The sequence below is a fragment of the Nomascus leucogenys genome, chromosome 18 (genome assembly GCF_006542625.1).
Source record: "Nomascus leucogenys isolate Asia chromosome 18, Asia_NLE_v1, whole genome shotgun sequence".
In the NCBI taxonomy this organism is placed as follows: domain Eukaryota; kingdom Metazoa; phylum Chordata; class Mammalia; order Primates; family Hylobatidae; genus Nomascus; species Nomascus leucogenys.
In genome coordinates this window covers 7,373,389-7,396,724 of record NC_044398.1, presented here as the reverse complement: position 1 = coordinate 7,396,724, position 23,336 = coordinate 7,373,389, and the positions used below count along the sequence as shown (strand labels likewise).

General features: G+C 37.6%; 1 protein-coding gene across 1 annotated transcript in view; it reads left to right on the top strand.

The window, feature by feature from the left end:
• Positions 1–23,336, top strand: part of IRAK1BP1 (interleukin 1 receptor associated kinase 1 binding protein 1) — a 37,635-nt gene that overhangs the window by 4,584 nt on the left and 9,715 nt on the right. The window contains exon 2 of the mRNA XM_003258258.4: positions 18,983–19,048. Within this exon, the coding sequence (XP_003258306.1) occupies positions 18,983–19,048 (66 nt within the window). The remainder of the gene's footprint in view (positions 1–18,982; positions 19,049–23,336) is intronic.

Sequence of the window (23,336 nt, the reverse complement as noted above, 5' to 3'; positions counted from 1 at the left end):
CAGCAGCCTTCATCTGAAGGCTAATGTAGAACTAGAATGACTGAGGGAAATGAATGGAAAGAGACCCCAGCATCTTCACCCCTTGGGGTCGGATAATTCTGAGGTACGTGTTCCACCCTGGTTCCTAGAGTTTCTCTGCAGGATTAAATTTGAGTTGACCACAGTGGTAATTTGCTTGACAACACATCCTTTAGTGCCTTTCTTTCCCTATCTGTCTTGCATCCCATTCTGTTAATGGTGTTTTTTGGGATCACCTTTAAAATTAACTGTATGCAAATCTTTGTCTTAGGATCTGTTTCTAGGGGCACCCAAATTAAGATAAGAAGTAGTGGCAACAAATTGAACATAAGCATTGGCTAAAGTTTTTCATTATTGAAAATGGTCATGAATGTCCTTGTAAGCTACATATTTATACATGTCCTTAATTACAGGTTAAGCATCCCATCCAAAATGCTTTACCAGAAATGTTTTGGATTTCGGAAGTTGTGGATTTGGGAATATTTATATTTTATATGTACCAGTGGAATATTTGTAATCTGGAAATCCAAAATTCAAAATGCTCCAGTTTCCTTTGAGTGTCATGTTGGCGCTCAAAAAGTTTAAGATTTTGTAGCATTTTGGATTTTCAGATTAGGGATCCTCAACTGGTAATGTTCGTTGGACATTAATTCCTGGATTATGTATATTTGAAGGCTTATGAGAAATTGTACTCTAAAAATATACATTTACATCTTCACTTGGCACAGTAGGCATTCTTTTCTTCTGTAATTTTGCCGACTTAGCAGTCCAAAAAATGATACTGCCATTTCTTTTTTATCATTTGAACTTAAACTTTTTAAATATAAATTTCTAGTTCACAATATTTTGCCCATTTTTCTATTGTCTTTACCTTATTAAATTGATAACCTTAAAAATTAAGATTATAAATAACCTGGCCGAGCACAATGGCTCATGCCTGTAATCCCAGCACTTTGGGAGGCTGAGGCAGGCAGATTACTTGAGGTCAAGAGTTCAAGGCCAGCCTGGCTAACATGGTGAATCCCTGTTTCTACTAAAAATATAAAAATTACCCAGGCATGGTGGTGGGCGCCTGTGTCTCAGCTACTCCGGAGGCTGAGGCAGGAGAATCGCTTGAGCCCAGGAGGCAGAGGTGGCAGTGAGCTGAGATCATGCCACTGCACTCCAGCCTGGACAACAGAGTGAAACGCTGTCTCAAAAAAAAAAAAAAAAGATTGTAAATAACCTGTCATATATTGCAAAAAACTTTCTCAGTTTTTTTATTTGCTGTATAACTTAGTTTATAGTATTGAACATTCAAAATCTTAAAGTTTTGTTTAGCCAAATTCATTAATTTTTTTCTGTATTTTTTCTACTTTTGTATATAATGTTTATTGGGTGTATTGGGTTCTTCTCAAGCATAAAGCTATATAACTTTTTTTTTTTAAACACAGGGTCTTATTCTGTTGCCCAGTATGGAGTAGGATGATCCTATCATTGTTCACTGCAGCCTAAAACTCTGGGGCTCAAGCTATCCTCCCACCTCAGCCTCCGAAATAGCTAGGACTACAGGCACGTACCTCCAGGCCCAGCTAATTTTTTATTTTTTGTAGAGACAGGGTCTTACTATGTTGTCCGGGCTGGTCTCAAACTCCTGGCCTCAAGCAATCCTCTCACCTTGCCCTCCTGAAGCACTGGAATGCCAGGCATGAGCCACCAAACCTAGCCTTATAGAACTATTAACTAATATTTCCTGGTCTCTTAAGGAACCTTTGTAGTACATTAGATATGTGTACTGTGCTTGGAATTTACTTTGGTATAAGGATAAGAGTTTTTTTTTCTCTTAAATAGGTAAGTAGCTGTACTGACACCATTTACTGAAGTCTGTCTTTCCCTTACTACACACGCAAGAACCTTGCTTTACATAATTGAAAGTCAAGTTGTAATGTGGGCTTTCATTGTCAAGGCTCTGCATACTTTGATGTAGTTCTCTTGGCTTTACCTTCATCTTCCTGCATGATACTAAAATGGCTGCAACATTCCCAAGCCTTACATCTTATACCATAGCTTAAAAGGAAAAACAATAGTCTTTATTTCCTGCAACCACATTTATTTTTAAAAATCCTACAGTTCACTCTAAATAGACAACCTAAACTTATTTTTGTGGCCAGAGAAATGCCAGACCAATTGGCTTAGATTTGGATTTCTGTCCATCTTTTAACCTAATCCTGTAGCAAATCAGATGTGATCATCCTAAATAATTTAAACCTATTACGGCTTACCCTGAATCACATAGTTACTGCTCAGAGGGAGTAGGGGAAGAGTGTATGACATGAGTATTCCGTATTCCTTGTTTTACCTACTGCTTCGAAATGTTACTGGTTATTGCTATTTGTAATCTTCAGATGTTCTTGAATTAGTTACAGAATTAATTAGTTCATTTGGTCCTTGATATGGTCCTGTACCAGTACTATCCTGTTTAAATTATTATCTTCATAAAACATTTGTAGGGCAAGTTCTCCCCTCATTACTCTTCTGAAAAAAATTCCCTGTCTGCAAGGAACGGAGGGACATTTTAAGTGACAACATGGAATTATAGTCAGAAATTCCAGAGGGTGGAAAATTTCTATACAAAAATTTCTATTTATATTTTGCATTAAGTTTACAAATTAATTTCAGGATAACAGCTGATTTTACAGTGTTGTGTCCCAGTCCACTTATTTAAATGCTTCGTTTTTCTGTAAAGTTTTTTGGTTTTCTAGGAAATACTCTTCTAGACATTGACCTAGGCAAAGAATTTATGATGAAGACCCCAAAAGCAAATGCAACAAAATAAAAAATAGACAAATGGGACTTAATTAAACTAAAGAGCTTCTGCACCGCAAATGAAACTATCAACAGAGTGAACAGAAACACTATAGAGTAGGAGAAAATATTTGCAAACTATGCATCTGACAAAGGTCTAATGTCCAGAATCCTATAAGGAATAAATCAGCAGGAAAAAAAAAACAATCTCGTGAAAAAGTGGGCAAAGGAAATGAGTAGACACTTCTCAAAAGAAGCCATACAAGCAGCCAACAAACACATGGAAAAGTGCTCAGCATCACTAATCATTGGAGAGATGCAAATCAAAACCACAGTGAAATACCATCTCACACTAGTAAGAATGGCTTTTATTAAAAAGTCAAAAAATAACAGATATTGGCAAGATTGTAGAGAAAGAGGAGCGCTTATACTCTTGGTGGAAATGTAAATTAGTTCTGCCACTGTGAAAAGCAGTTTGGAGATTTCTCAAAGAACTAGAAATAAAATTACCATTTGACCTGGCAATCTCTTTGCTGGGCATATAACCAAAGGTAAATAAATTGTTCTACCAAAAAGACACATTCACTTGTATGTTTATTGCAGCACTATTCACAATAGCAAATACATGGAATCAACCCAGGTGCCCATCGACAATGGATTAGATAAAGAAAATGTGATACTTATACACAATGAAATACTATGTAGCCATAAAAAGGAACAAAATCATGTACTTTGCAGCAATATGGATAAGGCTTGAAGCCATTATCCTACCCCAGTGCAGAAACAGAAAACCACATGTTCTCACTTATAAGTGAGAAGTAAACATTGGGTACACATGGACACAAAGATAAGAACAATAAACACTGAGAACTCCAAAAGTAGGGAGGGAGCACAGAAGTGGTTAAAAAAGTAACCAGGTACTGTGTTCCCTACTTGGGCAACTACGCCACGCCTCAGCATCACGCAATGTACCCATGTAACAAACATGCACATGTACCTTCTGAATCTAAAATAAATAAATAAAAATATATATATTGAATAGATGGGATGTTTTCCCAGAAGATTTTAAAAGACTTTTTAAAGTTTTATGGTTTTCTTCTTGTTTACTTTTTTAAATTTTATTCCTATGAAAATAATTTTTATGGCTATTGAGATTGTTATCATCATGATTTGTGCTTCCCTATTGATATGGTTTGACTCCGTGTCCCCACCCAAATTTCATCTAGAATTGTAATCCCTATGTGTCAAGGGAGGGATCTGATGGGAGGTAATTGAACTATGGGGGTAGTTTCCTCCATGCTGTCCTTGTGAGAGTGAGGGAGTTCTCATGAGAGCTGATGCTTTAAAGTGTGATACTTTATCACTCTCTCCTGCCAACATGTAAGACGTGCCTTGCTTCCCCTTTGCCCTCTGCCATGATTGTAAGTTTCCTGAGGCCTCCCCAGCCATGTGGAGCTGAGTCAAACCTCATTTGTTTATAAATTACCCAAACTCAGGTAGTATCTTTATAGCAGTGTGAAAATGGACTAATACACCCATATTACTTAAGTAGTTATTCCTGTCTTGACCAATTTGTCTTAAAACTCTGCCTTTTGTATTTAGAAATAAACAGTAGCTTAATCAAGAAAACTTAGCAGAGTAGGCTGATATATTTCAATACTTTTCAGTTTTGTGCCCCTTACAGCAAGCTTTCTCAATCTTGGCAGTGTTAACATTATGGATTGGATAATTCGTTGTTGTTGGGGGCCGTCCTGTGCATTGTAGGATATTTAGCAGCATTCCTGGCCCACACCCATGGGGTGACCAGCATGTCCTCCTTTACCTGAAACTGTTCAAGTTTTAAAACTGGCAGGCCCATGTGTGAGGAAGCTCCTGAGTTCGAGTTTTATAGGGACACTTGATCATCTTGTGTATCCACTTGGTAGCGTATTCCTCTTCCCCAGCTGTGACAATAAAAAATGTCTCCAGGCACTGGCAGATGTCCCCCAGGGCAAAATCATCTGGTGGAGAACCACTGCCCTATAGCTAAACAAAAAATTTCATACTCTGTGTTGGAACCCCCCAGCCAGACTATCAGAAATGTATCTATAGTGAAACAAGTTGGGTTTATTTAGCATGATGCAACAAAGAATAATGCATCCCAAAGGACCTTAGGAGTGTTTCAGAAACAGGTATTCAGGAGGAGCCTCTTAAAGGTTTTGGCCTTGTGCTGAGTAGTTCCAGGAAAGGATCAGTGAAGCAGGCAGGGACAGTTTGGTGACTGGCTATTTAATTAATTTTTTCATATGAAACCCAGAGGATTACAGTTAGGCTAGGTGTGCCTTTAGTAAAGGCACAGCAATCAAGCAGAAAAAGAATGTTAATTATTTTTTGTGGTTGCAGGTCTGTTAGTTTCCGTTAGAAACTTTGGCTCTATTAAAAACTTTCCTTAGATTCTATGTCCTCTGGAAACATTGTTTATGTTCTGCTTAGACCTCCTCCATCTGATTGTCAACAGGCAACTTTTATTTCTCCATTCCCTGTAATATTATTTAGAATTTCAAAATGTATCAAATATTTTACTATATAGAGAAGCAACATAACTGTCTTATATGAGTTATTTTCAGACTGTACACACTTCCCTTTAAAAACCACTGGGCTGGCATAGGTTCCAAGATGGCCAAATAGGAACAGCTCCAGTCTACAGCTCCCAGCGTGAGCAATGCAGAAGACGAGCGATTTCTGCATTTCCAACTGAGGTACTGGATTCATCTCACTGGGGCTTGTCAGACAGTGGGTGCAGGACAGTGGGTGCAGCCTATGGAGCATGAGCTGAAGCAGAGGGAGGGATCACCTCACCCGGGAAAAGTGCAAGGGGTCGGGGAATTCCCTTTCCTAGCCAAGGGAACCCGTGACAGACGGTACCCGGAAAAGCGGGTCACTCCTACCCTAATACTGCGCTTTTCCAATGGTCTTAGCAAACGGCACACCAGGAGATTATATCCTGCACCTGGCTCAGAGGGTCCAACACCCATGGAGCCTCGCTTGCTGCTAGCACAGCAGTCTGATATCAAACTGTAAGGCAGCAGCAAGGGTTGGGGAGGGGCCTCTGCCATTGCTGAGGCTTGAGTAGGTAAACAAAGCAGCTGGGAAGCTTGAACTGGGTGGATTCCACCACAGCTCAAGGAGACCTGCACGCCACTGTAAACTCCACCTCTAGGGCAGGGCATAGTTGAACAAAAGGCAGCAGAAACTTCTGCAGACTTAAATGTCCCTGTCTGACAGCCTTGAAGAGAGTAGTGGTTCTCCCAGCACAGAGTTTGAGATCTGAGAATGGACAGACTGCTTCCTCAAGAGGGTCCCTGACCCCTGAGTAGCCTAACTGGGAGGCACCGCCCAGTAGGGGCCGATTGACACCTCATACGGCCAGGCGCCCCTCTGAGACAAAGCTTCCAGAGGAAAGATCAGGCAGCAACATTTGCTGTTCTGCAATATTTGCTGTTCTGCAGCCTCCGATAGTGATACCCAGGCAAACAGGGTCTGGAGTAGACCTCCAGCAAACTCCAACAGACCTGCAGCTAAGGGTCCTGACTGTTAGAAAGAAAACTAACAGAAAGGACATCCACACCAAAACCCCATCTGTACATCACAATCATCAAAGACCAAAAGTAGATCAAACCACAAAGATGGGGAGAAACCAGAGCAGGAAAGCTGAAAATTCTAAAAATCAGAGCGTCTCTTCTCTTCCAAAGGAATGCAGCTCCTCGCCAGAAACGGAACAAAGCTGGACTGAGAATGACTTTGACAAGTTGAGAGAAGAAGGCTTCAGATGGTCGGTAATAACAAACTACTCCGACCTAAAAGAGGATGTTCAAACCCATCACAAAGAAGCTAAAAACCTTGAAAAAAGATTAGATGAATGGCTAACTAGAATAAACAGCGTAGAGAAGACCTTAAATGACCTGATGGAGCTGAAGACCATGGCACAAGAACTACATGAAACATGCATAAGCATCAGTAGCCAATTAGATCAACTGGAATAAAGGGTATCAGTGATGGAAGATCAAATGAATGAAATGAGGCGAGAAGAGAAGTTTAGAGAAAAAAGAGTAAAAAGAAACTAACAAAGCCTCCAAGAAGTATGGGACTATATGAAAAGACCAAATCTACATCTGATTGGTGCACCTGACAGTGATGGGGAGAATGGAACCAAGTTGGAAAACACTCTGCAGGATATTATCCAGGAGAATTTCTCCAACCTAGCAAGGCAGGCCAACATTCAAATTCAGGAAATACAGAGAACGCCACAAAGATACTCCTCGAGAAGAGCAACTCCAAGACACATAATTGTCAGATTCACCAAAGTTGAAATGAAGGAAAAAATGTTAAGGGCAGCCAGAGACAAAGGTCAGGTTACCCACAAAGGGAAGCCCATCAGACTAACAGCTGATCTCTCAGCAGAAACTCTACAAGCCAGAAGAGAGTGGGGGTCAATATTCAACGTTTGTCAAGAAAAGAATTTTTAACCCAGAATTTCATATCCAGCCAAACTAAGCTTCATAAGTGAAGGAGAAATAAAATCCTTTACAGACAAGCAAATGCTGAGAGATTTTGTGACCACCAGGCCTGCCTTACAAGAGCTCCTGAAGGAAGCACTAAACATGGAAAGGAACAACTGGTACCAGCCACTGCAAAAACATGCCAAATTATAAAGACCATCCATGCTAGGAAGAAACTGCATCAACTAACGAGCAAAATAACCAGCTAACATCATAATGACAGGATCAAATTCACACATAACAATATTCACCTTAAATGTAAATGGGCTAAATGCTCCAATTGAAAGACACAGACTGGCAAATTGGATAAAGCATCAAGACCCATCAGTGTGCTGCATTCAGGAGACCCATCTCATGTACAGAGACACACATAGGCTCAAATTAAATGGATGCAGGAAGGTCTACCAAGCAAATGGAAAATGAAAAAAAAGCATGAATTGCAATACTAGTCTCTGATAAAACAGACTTTAAATCAACAAAGATCAGAAGAGACAAAGAAGGCCATTACATAATGGTAAAGAGATCAATTCAGCAAGAAGAGCTAACTGTCCTAAATATATATGGACACAATACAGGAGCACCCAGATTTGTAAAGCAAGTGCTTAGAGACCTACAAAGAGACTTAGACACCCACATAATATAATGGGAAACTTTAACACCCACTGTCAGCATTAGGCAGATCAACGAGACAGAAAGTTAACAAGGATACCCAGGAATTGAACTCAGCTTTGCACCAAGCAGACCTAATAGACATCTACAGAACTCTACACCCCAAAGCAACAGAATATACATTCTTCTCAGCACTACACTGCACTTATTCCAAAATTGACCACATAGTTGGAAGTAAAGCACTCCTCAGCAAATGTAAAAGAACAGAAATTATAACAAACTGTCTCTCAGACCAAAATGCAATCAAACTAGAACTCAGGATTAAGAAACTCACTCAAAACCACTCAACTACATGGAACCTGAACAACCTGCTCCTGAATGACTACTGGGTACATAACGAAATGAAGGCAGAAATAAAGATGTTCTTTGAAACCAATGAGAACAAAGACACAACATACCAGAATCTCTGGGACACATTCAAAGCAGTGTGTAGAGGGAAATTTATAGCACTAAATGCCCACAAGAGAAAGCAGGAAAGATCTAAAATTGACACCCTAACATCACAATTAAAAGAACTAGAGAAGCAAGAGCAAACATATTCAAAAGCTAACAGAAGGCAAGAAGTAACTAAGATCAGAGCAGAACTGAAGGAGATAGAGACACAAAAAACCCTTCAAAAACATCACTGAATCCAGGAACTGGTTTTTTGAAAAGATCAACAAAATTGATAGACCACTAGCAAGACTAATAAAGAAGAAAAGAGAGAAGAATCAGATGCAATAATAAATGATAAAGGGGATATCACCACCAATCCCACAGAAATACAAACTACCATCAGAGAATACTATAAACACCTCTATGCAAATAAACTAGAAAATCTAGAAGAAATGGATAAATTCCTCAACACATACACCCTACCAAGGTTAAACCAGGAAGAAGTTGAATCCTTGAATAGACCAATAACAGGCTCTGAAATTGAGGTAATAATTAATAGCCTACCAACCAAAAAAAGTCCAGGACCAGATGGATTCACAGCAGTTTCTACCAGAGGTACAAAGAGGAGCTGGTACCATTCCTTCTGAAACTATGCCAATCAATAGAAAAAGAGGGAATCCTCCCTAACTCATTTTGTAAGGCCAGCATCATCCTGATACCAAAGCCTGGCAGAGACACAACAAAAAAAGAGAATTTCAGACCAATATCCCTGATGAACATCAATGCAAAAGTCCTCAATAAAATACTGGCAAACCAAATCCAGCAGCACATGAAAAAGCTTATCCACCATGATCAAGGGGGCTTCATCCCTGGGATGCAAGGCTGGTTCAACATACACAAATCAATAAACGTAATCCATCATATAAACAGAACCAAAAACAAAAACCACATGATTATCTCAATAGATGCAGAAAAAGCCTTTGAAAAATTCAACAGCCCTTCATCCTAAAAACTCTCAATAAACTAGGTATTCATGGGATGTATCTAAAAATAATAAGAGCTATTTATGACAAACCCACAGCCAATATCATACTGAATGGGCAAAAACTGGAAGCATTCCCTTTGAAAACTGGCACAAGACAGGGATGCCCTCTCTCACCACTCCTATTCAACATAGTGTTGGAAGTTCTGGCAAGGGCAATCAGGCAGGAGAAAGAAATAAAGGGTATTCAGTTAGGAAAAGAGGAAGTCAAATTGTCCCTGTTTGCAGATGACATGATTGTATATTTAGAAAACCCCATCATCTCAGCCCAAAATCTCCTTAAGCTGATAGGTAACTTCAAGAAAGTCTCAGGATCCAAAATCAATGTGCAAAAATCACAAGCATTCCTATACACCAGTAACAGACAAACAGCCAAATCATGAGTGAACTACCATTCACAATTGCTTCAAAGAGAATAAAATACCTAGGAATCCAACTTACAAGGGATGTGAAGGACCTCTTCAAGGAGAACTACAAACCACTGCTCAATGAAGTAAAAGAGGACACAAACAAATGGAAAAACATTCCATGCTCATGGGTAGGAAGAATCAATATCATGAAAATGGCCATACTACCCAAGGTACTTTATAGATCCAATGCCATCCCCATCAAGCTACCAATGACTTTCTTCACAGAATTGGAAAGAACTACTTTAAAGTTCATATGGAACCAAAAAAGAGCCCGCATCACCAAGTCAATCCTAAGCCAAAAGAACAAAGCAGGAGGCATCGTGCTGCCTGGCTTCAAACTGTACTACAAGGCTACAGTAACCAAAACAGCATGGTACTGGAACCAAAACAGAGATATAGACCAATGGAGCAGAACAGAGCTCTCAGAAATAATACCACACATCTACAACCATCTGATCTTTCAAAAACCTGACAAAAACAAGAAATGGGGAAACGATTCCCTATTTAATAAATGCTGTTGCTGGGAAAACTGGCTAGCCATGTGTAGAAAGCTGAAACTGGATCCCTTCCTTACACCTTATACAAATGTTAATTCAAGATGGATTAAAGACTTACATGTTACACCTAAAACCATAAAAACCCCAGAAGAAAACCTAGGCAATACCATTCAGGACATAGGCATGGGCAAGGACTTCATGTCTAAAACACCAAAAGCAATGGCAACAAAAGCCAAAATTGACAAATGGGATCTAATTAAACTAAAGAACTTCTGCACAGCAAAAGAAACTACCATCAGAGTGAACAGGCAACCTACAGAATGGGAGAAAATTTTTGCAACCTACTCATCTGACAAAGGGCTAATATCCAGAATCTACAATGAACTCAAACAAATTTACAAGAAAAAAACAACCCCATCAAAAAGTGGGCAAAGGATATGAACAGACACTTCTCAAAAGAAGACATTTATGCACCCAAAAAACACGTGAAAAAATGCTCATCATCACTGGCCATCAGAGAAATGCAAATCAAAACCACAATGAGATACCATCTCACACCAGTTAGAATGGTGATCATTAAAAAGTCAGGAAACAACAGGTGCTGGAGAGGATGTGGAGAAATAGGAACACTTTTACATGGTTGGTGGGACTGTAAACTAGTTCAACCATTGTGGAAGTCAGTGTGACGATTCCTCAAGGATCTAGAACTAGAAATACCATTTGACCCAGCCATCCCATTACTGGGTATATACCCAAAGGATTATAAATCATGCTGCTATAAAGACACATGCACACATATGTTTATAGCAGCACTATTCACAATAGCAAAGGCTTGGAACCAACCCAAATGTCCAACAACGATAGACTGGATTAAGAAAATGTGGCACATATACACCATGGAATACTATGCAGCCATAAAAAATGATGAGTTCATGTCCTTTGTAAGGACATGGATGAAACTGGAAACCATCATTCTCAGTAAACTATCGCAAGGACAAAAAACCAAACACTGCATGTTCTCACTGATAGGTGGAAATTGAACAATGAGAACACATGGACACAGGAAGGGGAACATCACACTCTGGGAACTATTGTGGGGTGGGGGGAGGGGGGAGGAATAGCATTAGGAGATATACCTAATGCTAAATGACGAGTTAATGGGTGCAGCACACCAACCTGGCACATGTATACATATGTAACAAACCTGCACGTTGTGTACATGTACTCTAAACTTAAAGTATAATAATAATACAATTTTAAAAAAAGAAGACATTTATGCGGCTAAAAGACACGTGAAAAAATGCTCATCATCACTGGGCATCAGAGAAATGCAAATGAAAACCACAATGAGATACCACCTCATACCAGTTAGAATGGCAATCATTAAAAAGTCAGGAAACAACAGGTGCTGGAGAGGATATGGAGAAACAGGAACACTTTTGCGCTTTTGGTGGGACTGTAAACTAGTGCGACCATTGTGAAAGACAGTGTGGTGATTCCTCAAGGATCTAGAACCAGACATACCATTTGACCCAGCCATCCCATTACTGGGTATATACCCAGAGGATTATAAATCATGCTGCTGTAAAGACACATGCACACATAGGTTTATTGTGGCACTATTCACAATATCAAAGACTTGAAACCAACCCAAATGTCCATCAGTGATAGAGTGGATTAAGAAAATGTGGCACATATGCACCATGGAATAGTATGCAGCCATAAAAAAGGATGAGTTCCTGTCCTTTGTAGGGACATGGATGAAGCTGGAAACCATCATTCTCAGCAAACTATCATGAGGACAGAAAACCAACCACCACATGTTCTCACTCATAGGTGGGAATTGAACAATGAGAACACTTGGACACAGGATGGGGAACATCACACACCAGGGCCTGTCTTGGGGTGGAGGCAGGGGGAGGGATAGCATTAGGAGATATACCTAATGTAAATTACGAGTTAATGGGTGCAGCACACCAACATGGCACATGTATACATATGTAACAAACCTGCACATTGTGCACATGTACCCTAGAACTTAAAGTATAATAATAAAAATTTAAAAAAAATTAAAAAATCACTGGGCTAAAGTAAATAAGTATTTTACTTGTTCTAAGATTGTTTTTCAGAGAGAAAAACAATAGGAGTGTAGAAGCAATTCGATAAAGAAAGGAGTCTTTTCAACAAATGTTGCTGCAAGTCAAATGTCTGTATGCAAAAAAATGAACCTCCACACTCACCTCACACCTTACACAAAACTTTGTTCAAAATTGGTCAATATTGAGCATGTAGCATCTGTTGCCTTCTACCAGGATAGAAGTCCAAGCACTTCTGCCCACTGCATTTTGGTGTGAGAGTCACCAAGAAAACACAATGCAGTCAAGCACTGGATGGAACAAACCTTACTTATGTAGAGAAAAGACAAGTGTGAGATCAGAGTCAGTAGTAGATGTCAGTCCCCCATCGCCAGCAACTCCTTCCCAGCAGCTAATGCAGGGCAGTTGACCTGCATGCACATCTCTTGTGCTGCAACAGAAGGACTCAGTCCCCTTCCTACAGGGTGCAGATGTAGTAGTGAGGTTGGTCAGGTGTCATACGACATACAACCTTTAAGTAGAACAAAAAATTACATATTGAGTCTGAAATGGGGAAGGTATTCCCATACAAGGAAACAAGCCCAGCACAAGCTCTGAAAGACACTTTATCTCTTAGTAAGCAAGTGCTCCAGGGCCACGGCCCATTCCTGGGCAGTTGAGTGTAGATCAAAAGACTATAGCATGAGATTGCCTTTCCCAACAGTAAAACACAAAACTTCTAGAAAAAATAAAAGGAGAAAATCTATGTGACCTTAGGATTCAAGATGAGTTTTTAGATACAGAGGTTGAGTATCCCTTGTCTGAAATGTTGGGACCAGAAATGTTTCAGATTTCAGATTTTTATTTTGGAATATTTGCATTATATACTTAATGGTTGAATATCCCAAATCCAAAAATCTAAAATTCAGAATTCTCCAAGAGGCATTTTCTTTGAGCATCACGTTGGTGCTGAAAAAAAGTTTTGAATTTTTGAGCTTTTCAAATTTTGGATTTTCACATTTAGGATGTTCAACCTGTATTACCAAAAAGCACAGTCCGTGAAACAAAGAAAAAGATAAATTGTATTTTATGACAGTTAAAAACTCACTTTGTGAAAAATGTTGTTAAGAAAATGAAAAGCCAATCTATAGACTGGAAGAAAATATTTGTAAATTACATAGCTGATAAAGGACTTGTATCTGTTAAGAAAATGAAAAGTCAGTCTATAGACTGGGAGAAAATATTTGTAAATTACATAGCTGATGAAGGACTTGTATCAAGAACATATATAGACCTCAATTCAGCAGTAACAAACAGCTCAATAAAAATGCACAAAAGATCTTAACAGACACTTCACCAGGGAATTTATACAGATGGCAAATAGGCACATGAAAAGATAACATTACTTGTCAATAGGGAAATGGAAAATAAAACCACAATGAAATACTGCTATGTACCTATTAGAATGGCTTCAATACAGTAACACTGATACCAAACGCTGGGAAGGATGCAGAGCAACAGAAATTCTCATTCAATGCTGGTGAGATTGCAAAATTATATGGCCACTTTGGAAGGTAGTCTTACAGTTTCTTATAAGTTAAATATAGACTTACCATAGAAGTCAGCATTCTAGGATAATTTGCCGAAGTGAATTGAAAACGTAAGTACATATAAGAATCTGCACACAAATGTTTATAGCAGCTTTATTCATAACTTCTAAAACTGGAAGCAGCCAAGATGTCTTTCAGCAGTGGAATGGATTTAAAAAAGAAATACCATTTGACCCAGCCATCCCATTACTGGGTATATACCCAAAGGACTATAAATCATGCTGCTATAAAGACACATGCACACGTATGTTTATTGCAGCACTATTCACAATAGCAAAGAGTTGGAACCAACCCAAATGTCCAACAATGATAGACTGGATTAAGAAAATGTGGCACATATACACCATGGAATACTATGCAGCCATAAAAAATGATGAGTTCATGTCCTTTGTAGGGACATGGATGAAACTGGAAAACATCATTCTCAGTAAACTATCGCAAGGACAAAAAACCAAACACCGCATGTTCTCACTCATAGGTGGGAATTGAACATCCCCATCACAGGAAGGGGAACATCACACTCCGGGGACTGTTGTGGGGTTGGGGGAGGGGGGAGGGACAGCATTAGGAGATATACCTAATGCTAAATGACGAGTTAATGGGTGCAGGAAATCAACATGACACATGGATACATATGTAACAAACCTGCACATTGTGCACATGTACCCTAAAACCTAAAGTATAATAATATAAATAAATAAATAAATAAATAAATAAATAATAAAAAACTGTGGTACATCCATGCAAAAGAATGTTATTCAGCAATAAAAATGAGAATTGATTCACAAAACAACGTTAGTGAATCTTAGCTGCATATTAGCCAGTGAAAGAAGCCAGACCCGAAAGCTTTGAATTTTATGATTCTATTCATATGATCTTCTGGAGAAAAGTAAAACTATGGGGAACGAAAACAGATTAGTGGTTAACTGTTGGAGGGCAAAGTGGTTGACTAAAAGAGATGCATGGAGAAATTTTTAAGGTGAAAGAACTTCTTTATGGTACTGGAGTGGTACATACATGACTTTATGCATTTGTCAAACCTCATAGAGCTGTAAATCACAAATAGTGAAGCTTGATGTATGTAAACTGCGGGAAAAAGGCATCAAAGAGCCTATCACAGGATCAATCCCAGGATAAAATTTATTCTGTTGACAAATGGACCCAGTTCTTACAAATGAGTGACATAACTGTGCTTAAGGTGATAGGGGCAGGGAGTGTCCTAAATTACTGGAAAATGGTGTTTTGACTGGAAATTATAAGGATGAAGAATAAAGATACAAAAACTCTATGCTGTAGTTGGTAAATATGTTTTCCAAAGGGGTATTTGTTAACAAGTCTGAAACTGCTTTACATGTATACTGGGGTTAAACAAATAAATAAGTGGATAGTGGATGATGGGAGCCAGGTTTCTCACTATCAGAGAGGGAAGTTACAGATAAAAATGTAAGGTTAAAATGAATTCTGTGATTCAGGATTAGAGTTGAAAACATCAGTGTGAACTCATATTTACCTTTGTATATTGTACAGATGGAAAAATACAGAAAATTTTACATGTGAGTTAGTATCTGTGTGCGTATATATGTCTATGCATATATATATATATATATATATATATATATATATATATATATATATATATGTAACCTAGCTCTGTCCACTGAGAGAGCCTAGAAGGAATGACACCCCAATAGCAGTAAGCAGTCTCAGCATTCAGATCTTGGTTCTACATATGAATCTCAAAGAAAAGGTACTATGCTTCTTGGAGAAAGGGCTTATTCTAGGACTGGGGCAAGGAAACTACATAAGGCTGTAATATCTTGCAACAGAAAGTAAGAAAGTGCTCAAAAAGTAAAGGAAAGGGGTATGTCAAACAGATAAAGGAGCCAACCTGAAAGAAGTCCCAATGGCCAAAGCTAGAACAATTGAGCAACAAAATAAATAAAGTAGTATTTATTGAGTGAGTGTGGGCTGCACTTAGTGACATGCTTCCAATTAATAAAGTATGGAAAGGGGAAAATAATAACTTTACAGTGGAGGAAACTGGCAAACACTACTTTACCCAAGTGACCAGTATTAGTATCTTGAGTAGTGTCATGTGGATACCATGTACTGCCTGATGTGTTGTGATTAAAAAGGCATTTCACCTCTATAGTATTCTTTCCTAAAATTTATAACTCTAGTCTAATCATGAGAAAACATCAATGTCAAAATGAGGGACATTCTGCAAAATACATGACCAAAACTTTCAAGGTCATGAAAAACAAGGGAAGACTGAGAAACTGTCAAGAGACCAGAGGAGACTAAGGAGACTTGATGAATTAATGCAATACAGTATCATGGATTTGATCCTGTGGTAGTAAAAAGGACATTTAATAGAAAAACTGGTGAAATCCAAATAAAGTTTGGAGTTTTGTTAATGGTAATCTACTAATGTTGGCTTTATAGTTTAGACAGATGTACTATAGTATTGACATCAGAGAAGTCTGAAAGTGAGATAAATGGGAACTCTGTACTATCTTGGTAACTTCTCTGTAAATTTAAAATTATTCCAAAATTAAAAGTTTATTTTAAAAAGTTCAGGCCAAGTGTGGTGGCTCATGCCTGTAATCCCAGCACTTTGAGAGGCTAAGGTGGGAGGATCACTTGAGGCCAGGAATTTGAGACCACCCTAGGCAACATAGCAAGATCCTATCTCTACAAAAAAATTTTTAGAAAATCCAGGCATGGTGGTGTGTGCCTGTTATCCTCCTAGCTACTCAGGTGGCTGAGGCAGGAAGATTGCTTGAGCTCAGATGTTCAAGATTACAGTGAGCCGTGCTTGTACCACTACACTGCAGCTTGGGCAGCAAAGCAAGACCCTGTCAATCAGTAGTTAAGAACAAAATGTAGAATATAATTTTATTTGTGAAAAAGTCTGTATATAGATCTAGATACGTTTATATACATTGATGGTTTATTAAAATGTTTACTAAAATATTAACAGTAATGGGGTTTGAGAATGTTATTATTTTTTTTGGTTATTTTCTCTAGTATTAGATTTTCTTTGATTAGCATGTATTTTTATTTTAAAAACACTATTAAAAACAAAAATAGCAATAAAAGATACTTTTCTTTCCAGTTACCTTTCCTAAAATTATCTCTCTAATAATTTTTCAATCAGAAGTTTATCAAGTGAAGTGGGAGAAAAGTGAAAAATGAGACATGTTTTATGACGTATGTTTAAATGACAAAAAAGTTTCATGTTAATCAAGTGAAAAAGTGATTGCAAGCAATATATATAGTACAGACCCCTAATTCTTGCAGTCAGTCTTGGTCCAAAAATATTAAATATAAAATACCAGAAGTAATCCATAAGTTTAAAATTGTACACCATTCTGAGCAGCGTGATGAAATCTCTGTGTCCTGCTCTGTCCCACCTGGGCATGTGAATCATACCTGGTTCAGTGTGTATCCATGCTGTATGTGCTACCTACCCATTAGTCACTTGTAGCTCTCTCGGTTATCAGAGCAGAAAAAAATGTATATAAGGTTGGATACTATCTATGGTTTCAGGTATCTGCTGGAGGTCTTGGAATTTATCCCTGTAGATAAGGGAGAACTACTGTACTGTTTAAGGGAGAACTACTGTACTGTTTTGTACTTAACCTGTATTCTAAATTTTCCACAATGAGTAGGTATTACTTTCATAATAAAAATATTGCGTTAATATTTTCATGGGACTGACAGACATCAGAGTGATACTTGGAACTTGAGTCAAAAGCTTTTAACTTAAGTTAAAACTTTTAAGAATTTTTCTGGATAACATAAACTGCTTGTAATTAGTTTATATCTTAAAATTTAGATGCAACCATGTCTTCTTCAAATAACATAATTAAATTACTTGGCATAATCATATATTGATTTAACATATATTTTGAAAGGTACAAAAAAATTACATAAAATATAAGTTTTGCTTGTCCCCAAAGAATGAGAGTAGCTGAAGATTTTAGTCACTGAATTTAAAAACCTTTTGGGAAGTAAATAAGAAATTCAACTTTTTTGTCAGAATTATATGTCTTGTATTTACCCTGAGAATATATAAATATTAGTACTTTTCTAAAACCAAACTGGCTCAGGTTAGATGTTTCAATAAATATTGATATCATAGTGGTATAACATCCACTTTTTGTGAGTGCCTTCTCTATGCCAAATACTTGATATACAACTTCTCATTAAATCTGCAAAATGATGCTATATGGTGTACATGGTATTAACCTGATTTGATAAATGTGGAAACTAAGGCTCGAAAAATTGAGTAACTTGCCCAGAGTTGCACATGATAAGTATTTGGTAATTTTGTATTAAAATATTTGTAAATTAAATATTTTTTAAAACACTGACACTCAACATTAAGTATACTTTATGTGCAAACAATTGCTCATAGACATCACCCTAACTTCATACTTTCATTATAAGGTAATATAAACTAAGAAATAGTTTAAAATGGAATAAAAACAGCAAGTGGGAAATAGCAGTTAATTGCCACTAAATACAATTTTAGTACTATCATCACCTAATGTGCAGGTGACACTCCAGGAGAGAAATTTCTTTTTAGATAAAATGCAAATAAAGTCATAACATAAAGGATTTGAAATGCTTTTCAACATTCTTTTGTTTTGCAGTGCAATTTTACCGTATTTTGATAAATATTGTTTAAAAATGAAAACCATTCAACCTTTATACAAATTAAAAAGAATAAAACTATTTTCAAATTATAAAAGGAGTGACATATATGAAATTTTAAGCAAAATCGATTTCTGAATTCATTTTATGTCACTTTTAGGAAAGTTTTAAAACAACAGGCAAAGTTCTTTTTGCATACTCCATGTTTTTCTGATTTTAATTAGTGTAGGTTTCTAATCTATGTTTTAGAGTAATTGTGTCAAATATTTAGTAATCATACTCTTGGACTTTTTCTGTTTCAGGCAGATAATATAACTGTGACAAAGGATTTTAGGAGAGTGGAAAATGCTTATCACATGGAAGCAGAGGTATGTACTTAACAAATAATTGGAAGCAGCATGATTTTGTGGAGACAGTCATTTTTATTCTTGAACTGAAACGAATGGTGAAAAATGCTTCTCATATTGATAGAAGATTATTTTTCTCAAAATCATTTTGGTGTTATATATCTATTTCAGCTTTTAAATAAACTTAATGAGATTTAAAAGAAATAGTTTAAAATGGAATAAAAACAGCAAGTGGGAAATAGCAGTTAAGTGCCACTAAATACAATTTTAGTACTATCATCACCTAATGTGCGGGTGACACTACAGGAGAGAAATTGCTCTTTAGATAAAAAGCAAATAAAGTCATAACATAAAGGATTTGAAATGCTTTTCAACATTCTTTTGTTTTGCAGTGCAATTTTACTGTATTGTGATAAATATTGTTTAAAAATGAAAACCATTCGACCTTTATACAAATTAAAAAGGATAAAACTATTTTCAATACACTCAATTAATGACAACATTTAGTTCCTACAACTGCCTATACTTTTTACTTATATTTAAAGATTTAATGGCCAGGATTTTGTGAAATCAGAGTATGTTCTAGTGGTGGTTAGGTTACAGGACTGCTGCTTCTGATTCCAAACATTTTGGAGTGCATGCTTAGTACATGCCACCTCCTTGTAACAGGAGACAAAGAGTGGGGTTATATTGAAATCTTGTATATCAAATGAGAGAATCTTTGTCTTTTGAAGTAGAAAGTATCTCCATCACCCGTTTCTATCTTCAGGCAGTTATTTTTCTGACTTTAAAGGTGTGACTTGAGGTTCAAATCACTTAGGCCCAGATTTCTCAAAGGTCATATAACAAGAATTAGATTAGAAATTAGAACCCTGGATTCTTATCTCTTGAGAAGCAACTTCCACAATATTCTGTTTGTTGCCCCAATGCTTCCTGTAATCATTTTGTGATTTCTCCACTTAAAATTTTACTATGTCAAGGAATTTTTAAACTACTCATTATGATTTTAGGGATCCACTTGGCAAAACTTATTTTGTAGTAGTAGGAACTGAAAAAATACCTTTCAAAACAGTATGAAGAGCAGTCTTATCCAAATTACAGAGGTTAAGAGCTGGTAGTATGTTATAGCACTCCTCCAGTAATTATCACCTGTTAGCACTTCAGATTGTAATAAATATAGATGGGAGCAAGTTATCTTAGTTAAGGAGGTTTATTATGAAGATACCAAGGGAATAATGAGAAAAAAGAAACAGTCCCAGAAACTACACAGCCAGGCTTCATGGAAACTGGAATGTGTTTGAAACCACTGAGTTGTCCTAGGAACTGACCTTTCAGATGCAGAAAGAGAGCATTAGAGCTGCTTGTTTTCAAACATGACTAAATGAGAGTTTGGCTAAACTCTGCTCCTCTTCCTTCTGCTTTACCTTTTTAATGTTTTATATTTATATTTCTTAAGAGAGAATCCGATTATATTTTGTATAGGGATTCCAGGTAGCCAGAATTTATATCATATCACATAGTGCAATACATGATTGCCTTTAGGTCAGCACCAGCAGTCAGTGGAAACCAAAGTATTGGGATCACAGGATACAAAATGTACCAACCTAAGCATTAATAACAATGTGTGGCTTTATGAATATGGATTTAGCAAACACTAGAGCCTAATGTATAACACATACCAGTATTCTTAAGTACTGTTAAATATATGGAATGAGACTAGATGGTTGGTAGACTTCTACAACTCAGTAGAAGAAAAGCAAATAACCTGATTTTAAAAATGAACGAAGGACTTGAATAGACATTTATCAAAAGAAGACATACAGATGGACAAAAGGTATAGAAAAAGGTGTTCAGCATCACTAATTATTTGAGACATACAAATCAAAACTACATTGAGCTATAACCTCATGCCTATTAGAATGGCTGTTATCAAAAAAGCAGAAGATTGGCTGGGCACGATGGCTCACACCTGTAATCCCAGCACTTTGGGAGGTCGAGGTGGGCAGATCACGAGGTCAGGAGTTCGAGACCAGCCTGACCAATATGGTGAAACCCCATCTATACTAAAAATACAAAAATATTAGCCAGGTGTGGTGGCGGGCACCTGTAATCGCAGCTACTCGGGAGGCTGAGGCAGAATAATCAGTTGAACCCAGGAGGTGGAGGTTGCAATGAGCTGAGATTGCGCCACTGCACTCCAACCTGGGTGACAGAGTGAGACTCCATCTCAAAAAAAAAAAAAAAAAAAACAGAAGACAGTGTTGATGAGAAAGTGGAAAAATTAGAACCCTTGTGCCCTGCAGGTGGGAATGTATGATGGTGTAACCATTATGGAAAACAGTATACAGGTTCCTCAAAAAATTAAAAATAGAACTACAGTATGACCCAGCAATCCCACTCCTGGGTGTATATCCAAAAGAACTGACATCAGGATCTGGAAGAAATACCTGTACTTGCATGTTCATTGCAGCATTATTCACAATAGCCAAGATATGGAAGCAACCCAAATGTCCATTGACAGACAAATGGATAAAGAAAATGTGTTATATACATACAATGAAATATTATTTAGCCTTAAAAAAAAAGGGTAATCCTACCATTTGAAACATTGCTATGCCTGCAAGACATTATGTTAAGAGAAATGTCAGTAACAGAATGATAAGTACTGGATTATTCCACTTACATGAGGAGTCTAGAATAATCAAATCATAGAAGCAAAAAATAGGAGCTAGTTGCCAAAGAATGGAGGGAAGAGGAAATGGGATTTCTTACTCAGTGAGTATAAAGTTATAGTTATGCAGATGAATAAATTCTAGATATGGGCTATACAGCATAGTGCCTACAGTTAACACAGTGTTGTGCACTTAAAAATTTGTTAAGAGGGTAGATCTCATGTTGTGTTCTTATCATACACATACACAAAGCAAAGGACAAAAGGAAAATTTTAGAGGTGATAGATAGGTTTATTGTCTTGATTACAGTGATAATATCACAGGTGTATGCGTACGTCCAAACTCATCAAATTGTATATTCTAAATATGTGCAGTTTTTATATATAAATTACACCTCAGTACAGCTCCAATTTTTTTTTTTTTTAGATGGCGTCTCACTCTGTCGCCCAGGCTGGAGTGCTGTGGCATGATCTCAGCTCACTGTAACCTCTGCCTCCCAGGTTCAAGTGATTCTCCTGCCTCAGCCTCTGGAGTTGCTGGGATTACAAGCACCTGGCTAATTTTTGTATTTATACTAGAGGTGGGATTTCACCATGTTGGCCAGGCTGGTCTCAAACTCCTGACCTCAAGTGATCTGCCTGCCTCGACCTCCCAAAGTGCTAGGACTACAGACATGAGCCACCCAGCCTGGCCTAAATAATTTTTTTTTGAAAGAATAGATGAGGCCAGTGGCTCATGCCTCTAATCCCAGCACTTTGAGAGGCCAAGGTGGGCGGATTGCTTGAGCCCAGGAGCTCCAGACCAACCTGGGCAACATAGTAAAACCCTTCTCTACAGAAAAATAACAATAATTAGGTGGACGTGATGGCATGCACCTGTAGACCCATCTACTCTGGAAGCTGGGATGAGAGGACTGCTTGAGCCCAGGAGGCAGAGGTTCCAATGAGTCAAGATCGTGCCACTGCACTGCAGCCTGGGCAATAGAGTGAGACTTTGTCTCAAAAAAAAAAAAAAAGAAAGAAAGAAAGAAAGAAATATTAGTTGGTAGAACATTACTTTTGACATAATGTCCAAAAATTTCATTCCAAAAGGCATGAAATTCTTTATCTACCTTCCACCTACCATGCTGCTTCTCTTTGTTTCAAAGATAAAAATATTAAACTCAAGATGGGTTAAAGACTTAAGTGTAAAACCTAAAACCATAAAAACCCTAGAAGAAAACCTAGGCAATACCATTCAGGACATAGGCATGGGCAAAGACTTCATGACTAAAACACCAAAAGCAATTGCAACAAAAGCCAAAATTGACATATGGGATCTAATTAAACTAAAGAGCTTCTACAGAGCAAAAGAAACCATCATCAGAGTGAACAGGCAACCTTCAGAATGGGAGAAAAATTTTGCATTCTATCCGTCTGACAAAGGGCTAATATCCAGAATCTACAAGGAACTTAAATTTACAAAAAAAAAAAAAAAAAAATCCCATCAAAAAGTGGGTGGAGGGTATGAACAGACACTTCTCAAAAGAAGACATTTATGCGGCCAGCAAACATGAAAAAAAGCTCATCATCACTGGTCATTGGAGAAATGCAAATCAAAACCACAATGAGATACCATCTCATGCTAGTTAGAATGGC